This window comes from Pelodiscus sinensis, chromosome 1, assembly GCF_052426305.1.
Source record: "Pelodiscus sinensis isolate ZL-2025 chromosome 1, ASM5242630v1, whole genome shotgun sequence".
In the NCBI taxonomy this organism is placed as follows: Eukaryota; Metazoa; Chordata; order Testudines; family Trionychidae; genus Pelodiscus; species Pelodiscus sinensis.
In genome coordinates, this window is record NC_143052.1 from 154,525,604 (window position 1) to 154,545,893 (window position 20,290).

Below are 20,290 nucleotides of genomic sequence, written 5' to 3' on the forward strand. Positions count from 1 at the left end.
CAAAAACCAGCTATCAAATATCAGGTGGCGAACAAGCCTTGCTAATTATTTTTTCCTTCTGTGTCTCAGCAGCTGTAGGCCAAAAAGGTTTTGAGTTTGACTGATTAAAAACTCAAAAAAGAAATAATCCATCAATGCCTAGGTAAGTATGTTCATTGTTGATCAGAAACAAATATCCCCGTGAATGTTTTATTTTAATAGATTTTTGGTGCTCAGTCCCCTTTTTATCTGAGTTCCTTGGATCTATTCATTTAACATTATTTACCAAATAATTATATAGATTTGGGATTTGACATTAGCTGTTCACTGGGAGTGCCTAGTAATTTGATGTTTGAGCTGCATCAGGTACAGGTTCAACCTCTCTAAACTGGGACACTCTGGTGTGGTAACATCTGTGAAGAGTCCCAGTAGAGGGTTGCTGGCAGGGAGCACTGCGGCCGGGCTGCCAGCAGGGCAGTGGCTGCCTCGTGTACTCCAGCTGGCTGTGGGGAGGGGCTGGTGGCAGGAGGGTAGCTGGAGGCGACTGGTAGCAGGGGCACCAGAAATGACCTCCCCAGGTCTGGCAATATTCTTCAGCTGGGATTGGTCAGGGGCTGGACCAGTGAGATCCAACCTGTCATTTTGACTAGGTACAAGTCCTATGATATTGTTTGTACACCCTAGTTGGATGAGTATAATGCCTAGAATTGAATTTCCAATACAGGCTCAAGTTGAGAAGCTAAATATTAGCTTTTGGTGCATATCCATTGTTTTCCCAACTATCCCTGGCAGTAAATTTGCGCATGGAAGGTTCTACTGGAAGTAAATGCAAATAGGGCGTGCATGTTACTCCTCCAGCCACCCTCTACCTACAACTGCACGGGGAAGACAGAGTTAAGTTTTAATGGTTGGTGAATGCAGATAACTAGCATTCTGTGTTCCCTTGTCAACGCAGCACCACACACAAGTAAATATCAGGCTTGGGCTCATTTTATTTTATATATCAAATGGAAACAAAGACTCCGCAGAGGTTTGGAAATAGAGCAGGGAGTCACGAATTCCTGTGCTCTGGTTTTGACTCCCTAGCAGCATGGAAAATAAAAGGAAGGTTCCACCCTTTAAACAAAAAGTGGAAATACGAAGTTAAATTTCCCCCAACAATCCCGCCTACTTGTCTATTATCTGCTTCCTGGCCTACAACTCATTCCATTGGGGGCAGTGAGGACATGCGAATTCCTATAAGGCATTTCTATTTCCTCCCTTACATGATGCTGGAGCCCTGGTGAGGGGTTGCTGTTAGCACCATTACATGATGAGAGAATGAGAAAGTTGCTGGTGGATCAGATACAGAATCACAGATCAGAAGAAAACTGTCTATTTTTTCCTTGAATGCAACATTTGCCAGACTTCTAAAAGCTAAGCTCCATATGACAAAAATGAAACTACCCCACCCAGAAACCCTATATTGCAAAAGGCCTTCCATCCTACGGCATCCTCAGTGCTCCTCCTACTTGCTTGTCTTTTGGGCCCCTCCAGGGGGCTGCGCCTCACACCTTGGTGCAGATCTTCCTACTATGACTCTATCACTCCTTTCTCAGATCAGTTAATGAGCTGTGGAATAATTGACACTTACAGTATTCTCTCTGAGCTCAGTAGAGAGGGATCACACCTTAGAGCTATTTTTCAGGCTGTCTGCAAATTCAAGCAGACTTGCTAGCTCAATTATGTTCACCCCACAGTTTGATGATTTTTGCAACCATAACACCTGAAGACTAATTTTTAAAAGATAAAATAAAAGCTGGGCCACTGGAGGCTTATTGAGAGGTCTGTCTGTCCCACTTCCAGCCCGTCAGCTAGTCAGGGAGGGACATACTCTGCTGGCTTAATAACCCCCCAAAAATATCAATGCAGCAACAAGATTGAGATTCTATTTGAGCAAATGCCAGGACAGTTGAGCAACTGAAGTGTATTTCCCTTTGGTGACATTTTTAAATGTGGGGACTAAAAGTTTGGCACCTTGAGCCATCTCGAGGATCCATTTAAACTAGTACTTACTATGGAAGCGTTCAGCACCTGCAGCCTCCGAGTGCTGGATGCTGAAGACCTCAGAAAATGAGGCTGCTTGTTTTGATGGCCTAAATATGGATCATGGTGCTAGCTTTCGACATCTGATTCAACGTTGGTGGTCTTTGTGTTAATGCCCTAAAGAATTCTGTGGTGCTCACTTGAATATAATACACCAAAGAATGTGGCTGAAACTAACAAAAAGCAACCCCTCCCTCTGCCCCTTGAATTATTGCAGTGTCACAAATAAAGCACTGTAATCACAGTAATAAAGTCCATCATCTGCCTCTGACCAGCAAATGACTGGCTGCTAGGGATTCAGAGGCAGTATCCCCTACTGCTGTCCTGCTTGTTTCTCTTTCTAGCTGCTGTGTTCTGTTGTCATTTTTGTGTGTATGCTGATTTGCCTTGAAATGTGAGCAAGCTGATGCTGGGACGCTGATTTTCAGAGGTGAAGCTAAGCCGCTATCACTGCAGCTGGAAGCAGTGAGACTGATGGGCAGTCCGTATCGCTGAACACCAAGCCCTGTGTTGTAATATTTGTCTGTCAAAGGCCCATGCTCAACTATTGCTATAGAAATAGCATGGTTATCACTGCTGCAAGTCCCTGTCTTAGACTCTCCTGAGTTCGGAGCAACAAAATTCCTAACATTAAGGTCGCATCAAAATCACTTTTGCCTTTAATCGCCTTGGTGCAATCTGAGAAATGTAAATATAAAAATGACAGGAAATCTGTATTTATTTTAGAGATAGTTGAAAAACTGATAGTTTTTCACAATATCTGTGCATCAATGTTGAATTTTCAAAAGAGGTCACCTAGTTTTAATCTCTGTATTGTATTTTCCCATGTCTGTATATAAACAACTAAAAGTCACCTGTCCTGTGTTCTCTAAGTGCTTGTTATGACATTTGTGCATACAGAAAGACAAACTCCTTAGCCTTGCCATGCAGCAGAAACAACCAGCCAAACTATTGATTTATAAATTCCTCCACCCATCTCCTCAAAAGCCATCTGGCTGGATTGTCAGAGGGGGTTGAGCGCCCCAAAATCCCACTGACTTCAATACGTGTTGCAAGAATCCAGAACACTGACAATCAGGATCCAGGGGGTAGTATTAACTGCAGGAACGGGCCACTTTACTGCAACTAGAGGGAAGATGACTTTTTGGAACTGACAGGGTAACCTAACTCTCTTTTTTTCCATATGAAAGCTAATCGGAATGTGGTACATTCAGGCTGAAAAGGATCGATATAAAGCAAAATACTTTAACCCCTATTGACCTCCCAGGATTCTGTGAATTCTCATGTTTGGCACTGGTCAGGTCTGGAAGGTGCTGGACTAGACAGGTTAACCTGTACTATTCAATACAAAAGGGGTTCAAAAACTGGCCCATTGTGCTTTGTAGCACTACACCACTTCTTGTCATGCAAAATCTGGTGGACTTCGTAAATATACCTTAATGAAACACTGCCAGACCCTTAACGCTCTGTATAATGAGCTCTGGACTTTTATCAATGCAGGGGCTGAATAAGTTTCTAACAATGAAATAACTAAAAAAATAAGTCCTTTCTGCTCTCAGGAAAAAAAAAGTGTATAAAAGCTCATCAAGGGCTAGTGAATTAAACAGGCATAAAGTTCTCTGTCATGTCATTGGAATGACCAGAAATTATTATTATACTTTCCAAAAAGAGAGGTGTATCATTTAAAAAAATCCCAAAAATCTGAGCTGCAGCTTGTCCTAGACTCCTGAAATTTTGAACAGGCACTCAATTGTCCTCCAGGCACAAGACCACACAGGCAAAATGTAAGTATATTAGGAGCCTTTTATTAGTATTTTATTTTAAGAAAAAGGGGAGATGAGAGAGCACATGTTGATTTTTGCTGGAATGCTTGCAAAACTAACCTCTTTGTACCAATCTTGAATGTTGTTTGCTGAGTATTCCCCCTTTGCCTGGGGTTTGCATCAGCACAAGCACAATTTCCATGCATTGTTTCATTCTGGAAATGAAACAATTTTCATTAATGGAAACCTGGTTCTCAAGCAGAACAATTAGACCCACTTCAGATTGAAAAAAGATAAAAGCCCATTAATTTGGATGGAGAACTCTTCTTCCCAGGCAGCCAATTGCGTAATCAGGCTGCCTCCCACCTGACTTGATGAGTAATTATGAGATAGTCCTCTTTTTGTATGTGCATGTGTGTCAACCTTAGCACATTGGTGTCACCATCCCATTGGGACTTCCGGGGGGAAGAACGAGTAGACTGCCAAAGATCAGGGACAGCAGATTTGTTAGTGTGGCTAATTCATTGGCTTGGGTTTAGGTATACTTAGTGGTGTGGTGTTTTTTTTTAAAAGCCATCTGAGAAGTTTCTGACAGTTCACCATGACTGAGATGGGATGTAAGAAGCCCAGTGACTGCACCGTCTCCAGACTGCTCAATGTTGTGGAGAGCGAACTTCGAGCTGGCAGAGACAAAGGGGACCCAACTGAGAAACAGCTCCGGGTTGTCTTGGAGGAGGCTGCGCTGTGGCAGAGGTTCAGGGAAGTCACTAATGAGATGATCGTGACCAAGAATGGCAGGTGAGTGCTGTACTGTCCCCAGTGTAATTAGTGTATCCTACGGTATATGGGGAATATTAGCAACTACTGTTTACGTAGGTTAAAGGAAACTGTAGCCATGGTATAATGTTGTTAGGGGGTGTGTGTGTTTCCCCCTGAATGCTGCGCAGGGAGACAAAGACAGTCTCAGACACGGCCTATAAACTAAGGAGAGAGGTACGTGAAGAAGAGATTATAGCATCAGGACTGAACAAAACAGTAAAAAACATTTCCCAGGAGAAGAATAGTCCCACCTGCCAACCTCACTGCAAGAGCTTTCCCCCTACACCCTGCCAGTGATTCCCTCTGATAACAATACTCAGTGTGCAGACAGCAGCTTTTCCTCCCCCAGGCTGACGGTGCTTTACGGAGCAGTGTCCATAATCCCATTTTACAGCTGAGGAAGGTGAGTCAGCTGCCTGAGCTCACACCAGTCAATAGTACATTTCTGACTAGCACCAAAGTCTCCTAGCCAATTGGACCAGCCATACTCTCCCATGTCTCTGTTGCTCTGCAGATACGCACTCCTGTATAAACAATTCATTAAAGAAATGGATGCAAGACAAGCCTGTTTGCAACAAACAGGGGTGGTTCAGATTCAGTAGTGCAGCAATGCTGCTGTCCATCACCTTTGGCAGAGAACTTGGAAACCCACCTGGAACTTTGGTTGTGCCCAGCAGCTAAGAATTGTGAGCAATGCAGAGGACAACATTTTGCCTTCGTAAAGTCTGGTGAATAGATCATTTACCAGTGTGAGGCACTCTCCTAAATGCCTAGAAGGAGACAGTGCTAAACCTGGAAACTTACTGGGTGGCAAAGTCTAGTGCTCTGCTGGGCTGGGAGTGAGGACTGTACCACCACTCCATAGTGGGCAGACTGTGCTATTAGGTCAGTACCACCCAGGTGTGATCAAAGGAAGGTCTGGCCACAAAGCAGGGAAGAAATTTCTGTTTTTCAGAGCACACACTTCTTTTAGTGGATTGGCACGGGGAGGTTTCACAGAAGATGTGCCTATTTAAGGAAGGATTGGAATAAAGATCCAAACTGAAAGGGGGTGGCATGTGTCAATCTTGCAGAAAGCGATTAAGATCCACAATTTTTGGATGCAGAATGTGGACATTGGCTGAACTGAGTGTTACTAGCTGAATGCACCTGTCATGAATCTTAGCAATTAAAGATCAAAACAAGCTATTAGTTCAAGAAGTCTTTCCTCCCTGTGAAAACAGCTAGGCTGTGTCTAGACTGGCAAGTTTTTCCACAAAATCAGCTGCTTTTCCGGAAAAACTTGCCAGCTATCTACACTGGCCGCTTGAATTTCCACAAAAGCACTAACGATCTTATGTAAGATTGTCAGTGTTCTTGCGGAAATACTATGCTGCTCCTCTTCGGGCAAAAGTCCTTTTGCGCAAAACTTTTGCACAAAAGGGCCAGTGTAGACAGCTCAGATTTGTTTTCCACAAAAAAGCCCTGATCGCGAAAATGGCGATCGGGACTTTTTTGCGGAAAAGCGCATCTAGATTGGCACGGACGCTTGTCCGCAAAAAGGGCTTTTGCAGAAAAGCGTCCATGCCAATCTAGACGCTCTGTTCCGAAAATGCTTTTAACGGAAAACTTTTCTGTTAAAAGCATTTCCGGAAAATCATGCCAGTCTAGACGTAGCCCTAGTGAACAGATATTAAACTGATTCCACACGAGTATTATATTCATTCCCGATAGTGACATGTCTGGAGAGACAGACGTCGGTTTCTTCTAAGGCCTCATCTACACTTAGAAGTTGTGTCTCTTTAAATTCAATTGTTTTGTTAATGAATGTAGTTAAAGGAAAGCTAATTCCTATGTGGGCATTTGTTTTGCTATAAGAATGGCTTATTTCTGTTTAGCTTATGCTTATTCCTATTCCCTGGTCGGCCGTAGGAAGTTATTTTGAAATAACCCCTCTTATTTCAAAATAATAAGTGGAGCATCCACACTACCAAGCCTGTTCTTTCAAAATAATGGGCTGGTTATTTAGAAATCTGTACTTCTGCTTTCTTTGGGGAATAAGCTTATTTCCAAATAGATATTTTGGGAATTATTATTTCCAACTTAGTTATTTCAAAATAATTTCCTAGTGTAGACATGCCCTAATTGATTTAAGCCAAATGATGGCAAGCCTGTTTAAACTCAAATAAGAGAGCTTTGCATTGATTTAACTAAATTAGGTATAAATCATACCTTCAGTGAAAACAATTCCTTTTGTAGACCAGCTGGTAAGCACTCAATGTAGACAATACTGCTTATCCCTACACAGAATAATATTTTACCAGAGGTAAAGCATACAAATGACAATGTGGATAATGATTTTTGCCATGAGAAAGAAGGAGTTTGATGAGTCTGATATTATCAGATGTTCATGATTACTTTAGGGCTGGCTTTGGATAGCATTGCACTGATCAAATTATCAATATTTTTGCTTTGTTCTAAATTCTGCATTCATCATCAACCTGAACCTGCCTCCCCTGAAGTCAATGAGCATTGTCACTAATGTCAGTGGAAGCAGAACTGGGTTCTTTCTGTAATAGAAAACATAAGTTGCCTTATAAAGATGCTGAAATACAATAGACACACACAGTGATGATATTAGCGTGTTTGGGGTTGTTACTATAAAATCATGCAGGCTTTTATAAAAAAGACCTCTCTTTGAACTTCTAAAAGTATATTTTAATTAAAACCAGCAGGTAAGCTGGGGAAATATAGACAATGCCCCTACAATATATACTGTCAGGCAGAATGCAGAGGGACAGAGAGAGACCTGGCAGAGCTTTTTTCCTGCCACACATGGCCTTTTGCAGGCTAAGGAATCTTAAATAACAGGAAAAGTGCTGTGTTGGGCTTTTCAGGAGAGTGTGACAGTGCATGGCACAAGCCTAACTCTAAAACTCCTGTTGACTTCAAAAGGAGGAATGTGCATGGAAATCCCATTCTAAGAACGTTATGAACAATCACAAAGTAATCCTGACGACACCCTATCAAATTGGTAACTGTTGTTATGTGGGGTAACTTTTGCTAGAATGTGGGAATGGGTGACAAGAGATGGAACACTTGAGTACCTGTTCTGTTAATTCCTTCCTGAGCCCTTGACATTGGCCACTGTTGGCAAACAGGGTACTAAGCCAGCTGTCCCAGTATGGTTGGTCTGACCCAGTATGACTGTTCTTATGTAACTGAGGCCCCAGTGTGATGAAGTGACTTGGGCAAGCTCACATACCAAACCAAGGGCAGAATAGAAAGGCAAAAGCTGCATGACCTTAAAGTTTAGGACTTAGCAGTTCAATAATAACATGTACAACTTGACAATTTCTGGTTGATTAGTCTCTAGCAGGTGCCAGTATATCCCCAATGTGCGTGAATCACAGTGATTCCAAGTGCCCATGTCAGAATTAGAGACTTTGATACTGTAGCTGAGATATGTAACCAATACTATGTGATGCTCCATTATAATAATGTGACTGGCATAGCAGTAACTAGAGGCTCACAGAAGTGAAGAGATGGATATGTCTGATGTTCTGGAGATTATGCAGCCCAGTAAGGATATCCGTCCCTGCCTGCTCTGTAGCTTGCGGTGCTTTTATGATGTGATGCTAAGGCTCAGAGATCCCCTGACACCAGTGGCCTATCCCCAAGTACAAGTCTCACCCCAGCTTCCACCAGCCTAGTTGTTTCCTGCAGGGTAACATCAATGATCCTTCCAGTCCTGAGATTCCCCAAAGCCATCCTCCATAAATTCTGGGCACTTAGACTTTCCCCTCTGCCTCCTCACCACAGAAAGCATGAAACCAGCGCTCAGACAGCAGCTTCCTTTGGCACGCATGCGCCAGGGATTTGCACCTCCTAGACTTGTTTGAGGTAAAACTAAACAAGATTTATTTAGCAGAAAAGCCACAGATCCAAAGATGAAAGGGGAAGGGAAGCAAACAGACTAGTTACACAGCAAATAAACAGAAAGCTGCAACCTCAGGCTTTGTTTCCATATTAGATAAACTCTTGTGTCTAATACAAATTTCCTTGTGCCCAAAGTGCACCCTACCCTATAAGGCAAAACCTGTGTTTCATGGACAGCCCCTGCCAAGCAACTAACCCTCTGTTTCTGGATGAAAACTTCTATTTCAAGCCTCCTGTTAAAAAAGCTTCCCTACTCAACGCCTCTTTTTTTCCCTTTCAGACTTGTGTAATTTATAGTTACGATTGGGGAAGTCCTCAGTCATAGGGACTGGAACTAGGGCTGCTGAGGAGTCTGTCACACCCCCGGCTTGAAGTGGGTTCCATCATACGCAGGGTTTCCAGTGTAGTTCAATGGCTCTCAGCTACTCCCACTATACAAATTGTTCCAAAGCATCTCGCTCATCAGTGTCCTGCTATTAGCTTTAATGGTCCATCGTTGTCCTTTTCAGGGTTGGAAAAGGGCTGGGTACTTGAAGGTGGCTTCAGCTACACAACTGGCTTGGGAGGAAGCCCCTCCCTGCCTGGTTGCTTCCCGGCTTTGTTGTGAGGTGATGCTAAAGTTGCCTCACAGTTACAATTTACAACTTTCTATCTAGACACGGACGTGCATTTGTTACCTTGGTGTGTGTACAAACCTCCTACTCATCAAGTTCAGAACACTGCAGACTTTCTTAGAAGACCTCACTCCATATGTTTTTACAGTACAGCAACAGTGTACAATCAGTTAAATCAACCATTCACTTCTGGGGCTTAATCCATCTCTTCTCTCCTTGGGGCCTCTGCAATCTGATTGCCACAGTAAGTGCCAGACATACCTGTTGTTAAACTACAAATAGTCCTGTGGCACCTTAGAGACTAACATATATATTAGGTCATAAGCTTTCGTGCATAAAGCCTACTTCATCAGATGAGTTGGAGTGGAAATTATAGAATCCCGGGTATGTATAACAGCAGTTACCTATCAATTGTACGTCCAGTGTTAAGGAAGCTAATTAAGTCAGGTTGGATGTGTCCCATTCACAGCATCTGATGTGGAGATGTGAATACCAAAAGCAGGGAAATAGCCTTTGCAGTGCGTTAACCAGTTAAGATCTTTATTCAACTCTAAGGTGATAGTACAGGTTGGATCTACCTGGTCTGGCACTCTTGGAACCTGACTGGTCCTGGATGAGGGATTTTTCTGGACCAGGGGAGGTCATTTCAGGCCCTCTGCTTCTGGCCCCATGCCACCGTCCTTTCCTACCAGGCTTCCTGGTTTCCCCCCACAGCCCAATTGAGCCACACACTAGCTCCCGGATGCTCCACAGTCAAGCCGAGCTGTGTGCTGACTCTTGGCAGCCCCTTCCCCCCAACCCAGCTAAGTCCCTGCCTCACCTCTCGCAGCCCAGCTGAGCTGTGTGCTAGCTCCCATCTCCTCCCCCACAGTCCAAATGAGTTGCACACCAGCTCCTGGGCCCCCAGCCCTCTGCAGCGCGCTGTGACTCTCTGATCATCCATGGTCATGCTGGACCACAGCTGTTGCCAGATCAGAGAGTCTCAGATTTTAGAGGTGCAACCTGTACTGAACTTGTAAATGAACTCCAGTTCAGCTGCTCTGGAGCCCCATGCAGGGCACCCCGATGTGTTGCCTGGGGGGAGACTAGCCCTAGCCCTCCCCTTCTGCCTGAGGCTTTGCCCTGTCTGAGGGCATGGAGTCAAGGCCCCTTTCCACTTTGCCCAGGGGCCCAACAAGTCTCTCTGCAGCCCTGCAGGTTACCCCTGTTTTCAGCCTCACCACTTGCTTCCTATAGTTTGCAGTGGTAGGACATGTAGTTTAGCAACCTTTCCCCAAAGTAAACTGAGGGGGGTTTGGGTGCATCGCCCAGGTTTTCAATTAATATGGATCGACAGGGAAAGGCATTCCCTTGGAAGAGCTATCAGTGCTGAGCTGCATTTTCCCTATGGAAAACCGAGTCCTCATCCCAGCCATGGAGCCCCAGACGCACTTTGCCTCCTGATCATTTTCAGAACAGCCCTCCACCACCATGCCACTTCTCCCAGGACAGGCCACAATTTCCCTAAGCCCTCTTCCCCTCCCCCGGCTCTCCCACTTACCGCCAGACTTACTCTCCAGCATGCCCCTCCCGACAGGCCCACGTCCTACCACAGCCTCCTGCTTGATTGTCGCCTGCAGCTGTTACATGCAGACGTGTATCCCTGACATGACTAGAAGTCGGTGCATCTCACAGTTTACAAGCTGAATGAGAGAAGTGTGGGCCTAAAGGGGCAGTGACCATGTAGGTGAGGGAAGTGTGTTGAGTAGGGCTGTGGTGGAAGAAAGAGGCAATATGTGTGGGGAGGACCCTGCCAAGAGTGGGTTTATTTTACAACTCTGTGTGTGTGTGTGTGTGTGTGTGTGTGTATACAATTATATGTATAATTATACCGTATAATAAAATAGTAAAAAACAAACAAAAACCCACCCAAACCCCACACACACAAAACAAGAAAATTAAAATTCCATGAAGCAAAGCCATTGGCTGGCTATCAATAGAACAAATTCCTATACAAGATGTTTACACAACAAATGTGTATTTTCATGCAGCAAAGGCCTGATCCAAAGTTCACCAGTCATGGGAGTCTTCTCATGCACTCCAATGAACTTTAGCTTGGGCCCTAACTGAAACAGTCTTCCTCATACTCTATGCACATTAATCAGTCATACAGATAGCAGGTGGCTTTAAAGCCTGCCTTATTCCGTATGCATCTTAAAGCATCATATATAATCCATAGATTCCAAGGCCAGAAAGACAATTGTGAGTATCTAGTCTGATCTGCATAACGCAGGCCAGAGATCTCCCCATAAATAATTCCCAGAGCAGGGTTTTTTTTTTAAATAAAAACATCCAATCTTGATTGAAATATTTGTTAGTAATGAGAATCCACCATGACCGTTAGTAAACTGTTCCAATGATTAATTACTCTCGCCATTAAAAATGCACATCTTATTTCCCGTCTGAATTAGTCTAGCTTCGCCTTTCGGACAATGGGTCATTACGCCTGTCTCTGCTAGACTAAAGAACCCCTCCCATGTTAGTGATTGTTCCCACATGTCTATGTCGTGAAGGAAAAATTGAAATCTGCCTGTCTTCTTGTAGTTTGTTTATAGTCAGAGTTATGACTCCCCATTGGCTGGTCAGTGATAAAGGGGATGTGTGAATGCTTTTTAATAGTTTTCTACAAATTAAGAAGTTACAGTTGTAAGATCTGAATTCTTGCTGCTTTCTAGATCTGTACTTTTGTGGCATAGGGATTTCCCCTCACCTGTCCAGCAGAATAAGACTGATAGTCCTGATAGTTTATACATAAAAGTGTGACTAGTGCAGGACCATAGTATCAATCCTGGTCTTATCAATCAGGATGATTTTGGGGTGAAATTCCGTGTGTCAGGTGAAACATTTTGTGGCTGGTTCTGACTGATCAATAGGAAATGAAAAACTCAGTGTCTTTGCAGAAACATACTAGCAACTATCTTTTCTATCAGGACTAATGATGCTTTTCCCCTTCTTGTTTTCTGTTTCCATTACAGAAGGATGTTCCCAGTTTTAAAGGTCAGTGTGTCTGGCTTGGATCCCAATGCCATGTACTCCTTCCTGTTGGACTTTGCCCCCACTGACGGACACCGCTGGAAGTATGTGAACGGTGAATGGGTGCCGGCAGGGAAACAAGAGCCACCAAGCCACAGCTGTGTCTACATCCACCCCGACTCTCCCAATTTTGGGGCACACTGGATGAAAGCCTCTGTTTCCTTCAGCAAAGTGAAACTTACCAACAAGCTCAATGGAAGCGGGCAGGTACAGCACGATGTTTCCCATACACCTCTTGTCTTCCATCGCAAGCACCTACCAATCAAGAAATATCAAGGGTGCATTTATGCAATTAGAGAGGCCCTTATAGGCCTCTTCCCCCACAGATGCCAATTATTCTCTGGAGCCCAAACATAAACAGGAATAAACAGGTCTTAATTGGCACTTTCAGATTTTAATGGACTTCTTGATGTAAAGAGAGACCGAGTGCTGTGGGTTACTTAATCATCGGTGCTTTTCATAGTTTGTCTTGTGTGCTAGGTTTTTTACATAGAACTTTAGAAAAAAGGGGAAAAATGGTCGTGGGTATTAGGTTTTTGTTGTTTTTCCCCATGTTGTTTGTTGTAAGTGGAATGTTGGCAAGAGTCAGATACCTGAATAAAAGGCTGCTCCTAAATGAAATAATTACTATGTCTGCTTCTGCCTCATGATAATTATCAATATTCTATCGAGTCAGCTTTGGCCTTGGGAAGGAAACTGCATGTACTAGAAATAAGTGACATTCACTTTGAGCCCCTTAAAAACACAAACAGAAAAATTTGTTTGGACTGTTTTTTTTCCAATATGTATCAGAAAGTAATGATCTTTTGTTTGCATATTTGTTTTGTACAAAACTCCTATATTGGATGCTGCATGTCAGCCTGGAGTCAATTCCTTTCAAGTAAATATTTAGGTTTGGAAGAATTTGATTTGTATCAATAAATGCTGATTTCACCAATCACACAAAAACTGACAAAAATATTTCCATTGATGATAATTATGTATAGATAGATAAAGTCAGAGAAATGCTACTACAGAACATATTAGAGTTTGATTTCAGGATGTTGATTTTGTGTAGTTTGATGTGACATTGACAATTTCTGTTTTTACAATGTTAAAGCTTTAATTTTTCAAATCTCAGTATCTACTGTCATTTAATAATGATCAGCTCATCTGCCTCCTCTGCCGTGCTCATAATTTTGTGCAACTGTTCATTTTTATATATATAAAAATAGAAAAAATGCTTAAAAATAAACATCAAGATTATCTATCAAGTATCAGAGGGGTAGCCGTGTTAGTCTGAATCTGCAAAAGCGGCGAGGAGTCCTGTGGCACCTTATAGACTAACTGAAGTGTAGGAGCATAAGCTTTCGTGGGCAAAGACCCACTTTGTCAGATGCATGCGTGACATGCATCTGACGAAGTGGGTCTTTGCCCACGAAAGCTTATGCTCCTACACTTCAGTTAGTCCAGTGGTCCCCAACCTTTTGGGGCTGCCGGGCACCTGGGGGCGGGATCACCCGTACGCTGCATGGCCAGAGGCCGGGGCCGCCCATGTGCTGCACTCTTGGGGCCGGCGCCGCTCCTGGGCCACGTGCCCAGGGGCTGGCACTGCCCATACGCCGCACGCCCGGGGCCGGCACAGCCCTTGTGCTGTGTACCCGGGGGCGGGGCCACCCATAAGCTGCGCGCCCAGGGGCTGGCACCGCCCATGCACCACGTGCCCGGGGGCGGGGCTGGCCTCGATCACTCGGTGGGCACACAGAAATGGCCTGGTGGGCGCCATGGCGCCCACGGGCACCACTGAGTTAGTCTATAAGGTGCCACAGGACTCCTCGCCGCTTTTGAAGATTATCTGTATACATTATAAATATATATATAATTTGTTTATATAATTATATATAGATATAATTTTATATGATTAAAAATCAAATTCTGCCCAACATATAAAAACTTTCTTTACTTTAACCTTAGCCCTGACTCATAACTCCCTATTATAGTATTTCTAATTTGTTTGTTGTCATTTTATTATGCTCATCTAGGACCCTTGCAAGCCTTAACATTTAGCTTCAAAGCACTCTTACGAGTGACTTGTTTGTCTCCATTTTATGGATTGGGAAACGAGCACAAACAGATGACATCTTTGCCTAAGGTCATACATGCTGTCAGTAGCAGAGCTAAGAATAGAATCCAATTGCTGCCAAGATCTAGCTCTGCATCTGAAGTATAAGACCTTAGCTCCCGAATCCCCAGAAGAGAGGGTTGTTTTTAAAGGGTGGGAAAAAATAATGGACAAATAAATCTGGGTGTCTAGGCAAGTCATGGCCTCTGTCTAGGGCTCTGCTTTCCCTTCTGTGTTCTTAATCAAAATGTGATACCTGAAGGGAGGTGTTTTATCATAATAAATATATTGTTCACTGAGCATCCCTCATGTGCTCAGCACTGTGCAAAACACAAGAAAAGGTCATGGCCCCAGTGCTTTTTAGACCATAAGCACTCCAGGGTACATAAGAATGGCCATACCGGGTCAGACCAAAGGTCCATCTAACCAAGTGTCCTGTCTTCTGTCAGTGACCAGTGCCATGTGCTCCAAAGGGAATGAACAGAACAGGGAATCATCAAGTGATCCCTCCCCTGTTGCCCATTCCCAGCTTCTGACAGAGGCTAGGGACACCATTCCTACCCATTCTGACTAATAGCCATTGATGGACCTAACCACCATGAATTTATCTCTCTCTTTTTTTAACCTGTTAAAGTCCTGGTCTTCTCAACATCCACTGGCAAGGAGTTCCACAGGTTGACTATGCATTTTCCCACCACAGGGATGCTACGTTTAATTATATTATGGTCACTAATTCCAAGTGGTCCAGCTACAGTCAGCCTCTTGGACCAGATCCTGTGCTCCACTTAGGAGTAAATAAAGAATTGCCTCTCCTCTTTTGGTTCCAGAACCAGCTGCTCCAAGAAGCAATCATTTAAGGTGTCAAGAAACTTTCTCTCTGCATCTTATCCCTGAATATGGGGATAGTCAATATGGAGATAGCTAAAATCCCCCATTATTATTCAGTTTTTTATTTGTATAGCCTCTGTAATCTCCCTTAGCATTTCATAGTTACTAACACTATCCTGATCAAGTGGTCAGTAATATATCCCTAATGCTATAGTCATGTTATTAGAGCATGGAAGTATTATCCATAAAGATTCTATGGAACAATTTGATTCATTTAAGATTTTAATTTCATTTGAGTCTATTCTTTCTTTCACATTTAGTGCCACTCCCCCAACCAGCGTGACCTGATCTGTCCTTCTAATACATACCCCAGTATGGCTGTGTCCCATTGATTATTCTCATTCCACCAAGTTATTGTGATGGCTATTGTATTAATATCCTCATTCTATGTGAGGCGCTCTAGTTCACCCATCTTATTATTTAGACTTCCGGCATAGGGTAGGCATTCTCTCTTACCTCTTTGTACAGCTTGCAACACACAATGGGGCCTCAGAGCTGATATTTACAGCTGCATCAAAGCACCAAATGTAATTCAGCTAGAGCCTGTACCTGTGCAGCTAGGACAGAAGGCGGAAAGGAGAAATCTTTCTCTCACAGCCAACCAGGAACTGGGGAGGGGATTGCATGAATCACCGAGAGGACGACCTTGCAGAGCTCTGCTGACGTTGGGTTTGCATTGTGATGTTTCTACGTGCTGTCCACTTAATATGGGGCTGACAGTGAGTGTCAACAACAGAATGCAAATATCGCAAGGCCAGGTCAGGTCATCGCTTGTGATTTCTCTGCGGCTCTGTTTGGTGACAAATGTAGTTCTTCAGCTGTTTCAGACTGGTCATCGCTGATGTAGCTGTGACAGTTCATGGCCACAGCCATACTGAGGCAGACCAAATGTCCACCCAGCCCAGTATCCTCTCTTTCAACTATGGCCCATGCCAACTGCCTTATAGGGAACGAACAGAACAGGCAATTATCAAGTGGACCATCCCGTCACTCATTCCCAGCCTCTAGTAATCAGAAGGTAGGGATACCATCTCTGCCTGTCCTTGCTAATAGCCATTAATGAACCTAACCTCCATGAATTTATCTAGTGTATTTTAACCCTGTTATAGTTTTGGCCTTCACAATATCCTCTGGCAAGGAGTTCCACAAGTTGACTAACATTGTGTGGAGGAATACCTCCTTTTGTTTTTTTTTAAACAAGCTGCCTATTAATTCTGTCTTCCTTCTTGTTTTCTACAGATAATGCTGAATTCCCTGCATAAATATGAGCCTCAGGTTCACATTGTTCGCGTGGGAGGCCCACACAGGATGGTGATGAACTGCTCCTTTCCGGAGACTCAGTTCATAGCTGTCACTGCTTACCAAAATGAAGAGGTAGGTGGGTAATAATGTCACATTGTTTGGTCATTGCTGATGAGAAATATTAAAAGCTAAAGACGTGAACAATCAGCATACACCAGTTGTGAAAATAATCCTGTATCCTATCTCCGTGTCAGTCCAGAGCAGACTGAGGGCCCATCTAGTTGAAAACTCTGACTCCTTACTGGAACAAAACATGCCTTTGGTCCACTTTGTCTGCACTACCAGGATGGATAAATGATCAGTCTAGTCTGGTATTTTGCTTGCTGCCATACTGGATTGGTCTATCTGTACCAGTAGCCCATCCCCTTACCATGCTGGGACACACTGAGGCTTTCTATCTAGTCTGGTATCTGTCTCTAACACTGCCCAGTGCTGGATATCTCAGGTTGTACCTCCAAAAATCTGGGACTCTCTAGTCTGGCAACATCTGTAGCCCGGCAGGACCATTGATGCTCCTGGAGCAGAGAGCCCGGGAGCCTAAGGGCAGGAGGACCAGCCAGGTGGGACATTGGACTTGGCAACCCAGCTGGAGCCAGTGCAAGACTGCAGCCTTCCAGCAGCCCCAGGAGCATGAGGTCACAGTCCCACAGCTTTCCCTGGCTGTGCAGGGCTGGGGTTGGAGCCCCAGCCCCGTGGCTACTGCTGGCTGCACAGGAACGGAGCCCTGTGGAAGGAGCCAGAGCCTGGGCCACCCAAACAGCTAGCAATAGCTGGGCAAATCTCCCAGACAGGTTCGGGGAAGGAGGACAAGGCAGGGTTGTCTGCTGGGGCAGCCTGTGAGCAGTAGGAGATGGGATTGGGAGCTGGTGGCAGGAGACCTCCCCTTGTCCAGCAAATTCTCTTGTTTGGGACTGGCCAGGTCCTGATGATGCCGGACCAGAGAAGTCCAGCCTGTATAACCCCTCTACTCTTCTTATAATTCACTCAGACTATTGTACTATATCACACGGCAGGCCTGGGCAAAATACCCTCCATGGGCTGGATCCAGCCCGCCAAGCCACCGGATCTGGCCTGTGAACGCAGTGGGGAGCCTCAGGCAGACGTCGTACTTGCCTCACACTGCCCCTCCCAACACTGCTCAGAAAAGTGACTGCTGCAGCCGTTTCTTTTTCTCAGCTGTGAGCCTGAGGAGGGGCAGGGGGGAGTGGTGCTTCACATGCTGCTCCCACCCGCAGCACAATCCCACTGGCCGATTTCTGGCCAATGGGAGCTGCCTGTTTGAAGACCAGGCAGTGCATGAAGCACCACTCTGCCCTCCTCTCAGGCTCTTATTCACCAACGTGCATGGCCATGCAGCCTGCACAGGGGTGGGGCTGGCAGGAAAGCTGCCTGAGGAACATGCTGGGCTGCTGGCCGGGAGTCACCCAGGTAAGTTTCCTGGCCAGAGCCTGCCTCTGGCACTGCAGCCCCTTCTTCCCCCAACCCTCTGCCCCCCCACTCCTGCCCCTCTACCCTACATAAGCCAAACCCTCTGTCTCCCTCCTGAACCCATACCCGCTCCCAGACCTTGCACCCCAATCCCCTGCCCTAGGTCACAGTCCAAGCCCCTGCACCCTAGTCACAATTGCCTCCTTCATCCAAACTTCCTCCCAGACCCCCTCCTGCACTCCAATATCTTACCCCAAGCTCCCTTCTGCACCCAACCTCCATCTCAGACCCTGCACCTCCTCCATTGATATCATGGGAGAGTGCAGCCCTCAACCACTTACCAAATTCTTGGAGCAGGCTCCCCACCCCATCAAAAATTATTGCTCACTCCTGTCATAGGGAAAGGTTTTCCTGACCTCAAACCATGCCCTGTTCCCTGAAGCATGAGGGTTGGTAGTCCTTGTCCCCTTTTTCCTTGTTAATGACACTATGCATATCAAGAATATTTATATGCAATTCAGTATCTTCTGGAGAAGTATTCCCAGGAATACAGAATTTCCCATACTGGATCAGATCATTGGTCCATCAGGGCTGGTTTCCTGCCTTTGGCAGTGACCAGTGGTTGGTGTTTCAGAGGAGAGCAATGCTCCCACACAATGCACCTGGCTAACATATAGTCACATGGTAAATACAATACCTGTCTTCTCCACTAACTGACGTGGAACTCAGTCCATTCTGTTTACTCTGGACCAGGGGTTCCCAACCTGGGGTATGCGTACCCTCAGGGGGTACGAGACGCTTGTCAAGGGGGTACGGGGAATATTTGGTAAATAACTAGATTATCCTAATTGAAATATTCCAAAAGTAATAGTGTTAGTGAAAAAAGTTGTGGATTCTAGGGTCTAAAATTTATTTCCTTTCATATTGAATAGGGTGTATGGGAAGGTTTACTAAAAGCCAAGGAGGTACAGGGACCAAAAAAGGTTGGGAACCCCTGCTCTGGACAATGCTATGTCAGGTTTCTGTTAAAATTACCTTCACTAACATGTCTTGTTTTTTGCAAACCCAAGATAACAGCTCTCAAAATCAAGTATAATCCCTTTGCCAAAGCTTTCCTGGATGCGAAGGAAAGGTGAGTTTGGCTTTTGCTCAGCTTGGTGACTTTTGCTGCTGTTAGAGTTAAAATTGTAACTTTGCTATGAGAAAGATACGGGGCAAATCCTGACGGCTTTTCCAAAGCTGTTAATCCAGAGTAACTCCATTGAAGTCAGTAGTGTTAATGTCAGATTCACACCACAGTATATGTCACCACATTTGGTACCTACATAGTTGAGTGGACTGCTGATACAAAATGCTGCAATATCATTTACTGGTCACATTTTATAATAAAAAGGTTATAATTACAGTGATTGTTTTTTGTTTTGTTTTTCATTATGTAATCATTACTAATTCATATAAATAGAAACTTAACAACTTGACTGTTTGTACTTATTAGTTTGTTAGTATTAGATTCTAGGTATATTAGCTCCATTGTATTTACGCTTAATTGTTCTCATATAGTCTCATTTCATGTAACTCTCCAATTATATGAATAAGCAGTAAACACAGACATCAACATCAGTAAAACTGCAATTACTATCCTGTAATTACCATACTTTTACGGTAAAGTGGGACTCATTGCATTAAAAGAATCTCCGTGGGAGATCACTGTCTTTAAGACGTTAGAGAGACATGCGCAGTCAGAAAATAAAAGTGTATTTAATTGTCATCTTGAAATGGTTTGCATGTGCCACCTATGCTAACAAAATATGGCTCTTTGGCTCCCTCCAGTGGTTGGACCATGTACAAAGGTTTATAAGTCCACTATTACCTAAAAGCCAGTGACCTTGGTCCTTTTGTTCAAGCAAAAAAGGCTTCAATACTTAGATCCAGAGCACTAGGGTTCAACCTCTGAAGATGACAGAATCGGGGACATTATTGCACATGGAATTAGGCAAGGTCTCCTGCCTCATAGATGGCACATTTGGCATAGTACAGAGCTTTCTACAGCTCATTAGTAAATGGTTGAAGACGGTAACATTTCTTGTCTCTCTTCATTTTTCTCTCTGTCTTTTCAGTTGATGAAACCTAAAACTGAACAATTTTCAGTTTTAATTTTCTCAGTTTTCATGTCCCTAAGCCTTTCACCTTCTCTTGAATACAACACTACATGACCACTCATTTTTTCTCTTTCAGAAACCATCCCAAAGATACTCCCGAAAATGTTTCAGAAGGTCAACATATGACTTATTCTCATTGTAAGGTTTCATAACATTATTTTA

The 20,290-nt window shown here is 44.2% G+C and overlaps 1 protein-coding gene across 5 annotated transcripts in view; it reads left to right on the plus strand.

The window, feature by feature from the left end:
* Positions 1-246: 246 nt before the first annotated feature.
* The window catches only part of TBX19 (T-box transcription factor 19), a 35,180-nt gene continuing 15,136 nt past the window's right edge, over positions 247-20,290 (plus strand). The window contains exons 1-5 of one of the 5 annotated variants that reach the window (XM_075907231.2): positions 247-4,625; positions 12,193-12,457; positions 16,479-16,613; positions 19,040-19,101; positions 20,205-20,266. In XM_075907231.2, the coding sequence (XP_075763346.1) occupies positions 4,429-4,625; positions 12,193-12,457; positions 16,479-16,613; positions 19,040-19,101; positions 20,205-20,266 (721 nt within the window). In that variant the 5' untranslated portion in view covers positions 247-4,428. Of the gene's footprint in view, positions 4,626-11,869; positions 12,458-16,478; positions 16,614-19,039; positions 19,102-20,204; positions 20,267-20,290 lie in introns of those variants that run through there. The other 4 variants (XM_075907239.2, XM_075907222.2, XM_014574349.4 and 1 more) reach the window with 4 other exon arrangements.